This window comes from Crocodylus porosus, unplaced genomic scaffold, assembly GCF_001723895.1.
Source record: "Crocodylus porosus isolate Cpor-Errol unplaced genomic scaffold, CroPor_comp1, whole genome shotgun sequence".
In the NCBI taxonomy this organism is placed as follows: Eukaryota; Metazoa; Chordata; order Crocodylia; family Crocodylidae; genus Crocodylus; species Crocodylus porosus.
The window spans coordinates 1380395-1381749 of record NW_017728922.1 but is presented as its reverse complement, the minus strand read 5'-3'; the positions used below and the strand labels follow the sequence as shown (position 1 = coordinate 1381749).

General features: G+C 69.6%; 1 protein-coding gene across 1 annotated transcript in view; it reads right to left on the bottom strand.

Moving 5' to 3' along the window:
- Nucleotides 1-6: 6 nt before the first annotated feature.
- SLC12A5 (solute carrier family 12 member 5) overlaps nucleotides 7-1355 on the bottom strand; it is a 31317-nt gene continuing 29968 nt past the window's right edge. The window contains 4 exon segments of the mRNA XM_019539792.1: nucleotides 7-130; nucleotides 503-636; nucleotides 919-933; nucleotides 1085-1352. Coding sequence (XP_019395337.1) covers nucleotides 39-130; nucleotides 503-636; nucleotides 919-933; nucleotides 1085-1352 — 509 coding nt within the window. The 3' untranslated portion in view covers nucleotides 7-38.

The window sequence follows — 1355 nt, the reverse complement described above, 5'->3', positions numbered from 1 at the left end:
CCGGGGCACGAACGCCTTGTGCCGGCGCGGCGCAGGCCTCACGAGTAGATGGTGATGACTTCCCGGCCCCCGCCGCGCACCAGCAGCACCCGGTCCAGGTGCTCCGTCAGCACCTCCAGGAACTCCATGTCTGCGCGCCGTCAAGGAGCACAGCTGCGGCCGAGGCGGCTCCTGCCCTGCCCCTGGTGCCAGCCTGCCCGGGCCCCGGGGCCCAGCTGGGCCAGCCTGACTGCATGCCCGGCCCCTTGCCCCTCCTTGTCCTGGCCCCTCTGTGGGCCAGGGTCAGACGAGTGCTGCTGCGCCAGCCTCTGTGGGCCGGGGCTCCGTCGGGGCAGCGTCAGCCCGTGGCTTGGCCAGGCAGGGGCGGCCCATTCCCCAGCACCCACAGCCTGTGCCCTAGCCCGGGGGGCTCCCAGCCCACAGCAGGTTCACGGGGAGCCAGGCCAGGCTCCCCAGGGCCCGGGCCCATCGGTGCCCGGCCGCGCAGCCCCTTGGAGGATACAGTTCTCGTCGCCCTTGCGGTTGCGGGGTGGCCCAGGCATGTTGAGCAGGACCAGCTTGGCGTCCTGGGACTTCTTGACAATGACCTCGTTGAGCTTCACGGCTGTGTGCATCCGCCGCACGTTGGACTGGTTCCTGCGGGGCAGAGCAGACGTGCTGGGGCAGGCGCCAGACCGGGTCTCTCTGCCCCTGGCCCCTGGCGCCAGACCGATGCCCTACCGTGCCGCCCCAGCTCCGTGGGTTGCAGCGCCCGGGGGCCTGCAGCTGTTCCCAGACCCTGGGGCACCGACCCCGGCACAGCAGGCGCCTGCTCAGAGGCAGCTCAGAGGTGCCCCATCACCCTCCCCCTTCCCCCCACGCAGGACATGGGATGTGGGCCACGGGACATAAGCCACAGGACATGCCAAGCAGACTTACAGGTTCTCCCACTCCCTGCAGCAGCACGAGGCAGAAAGAGAGAGAGACAGGTGGGGAGGCTCCACCAGCACCGCCCTGCGTGCCCACCCCAGCCCTGCGGACGTGGCCCCCACCCAGACCTTCCCCCTTGCAGGCCCCAGGGAGCAGGCTGCCCGCGGGGACCTACGGCTTCATGCTGAAAAAGTCCTTAATGCCCTCAGGGCTGACGGGGCTCTTGCTCTTGTTCTTTTCAGCCACAGACTTCTCCTTGGTCCAGGTGAGATGCACCTTCTCTGGCGCCGGCTCAGCCTCCTCCGCAGGCGATGGGGAGCTGCTGGAGAAGGCCGTGGCATTCTTGTCGTGGATGAGCTGCACCTGCAGCAGGGAGCACAGGGGTCAGCTGGGTCAGCTGGGTCAGGGCAGCCGCAGCCCCAGCCCCAGCCCCTGCTCGCGGCCTC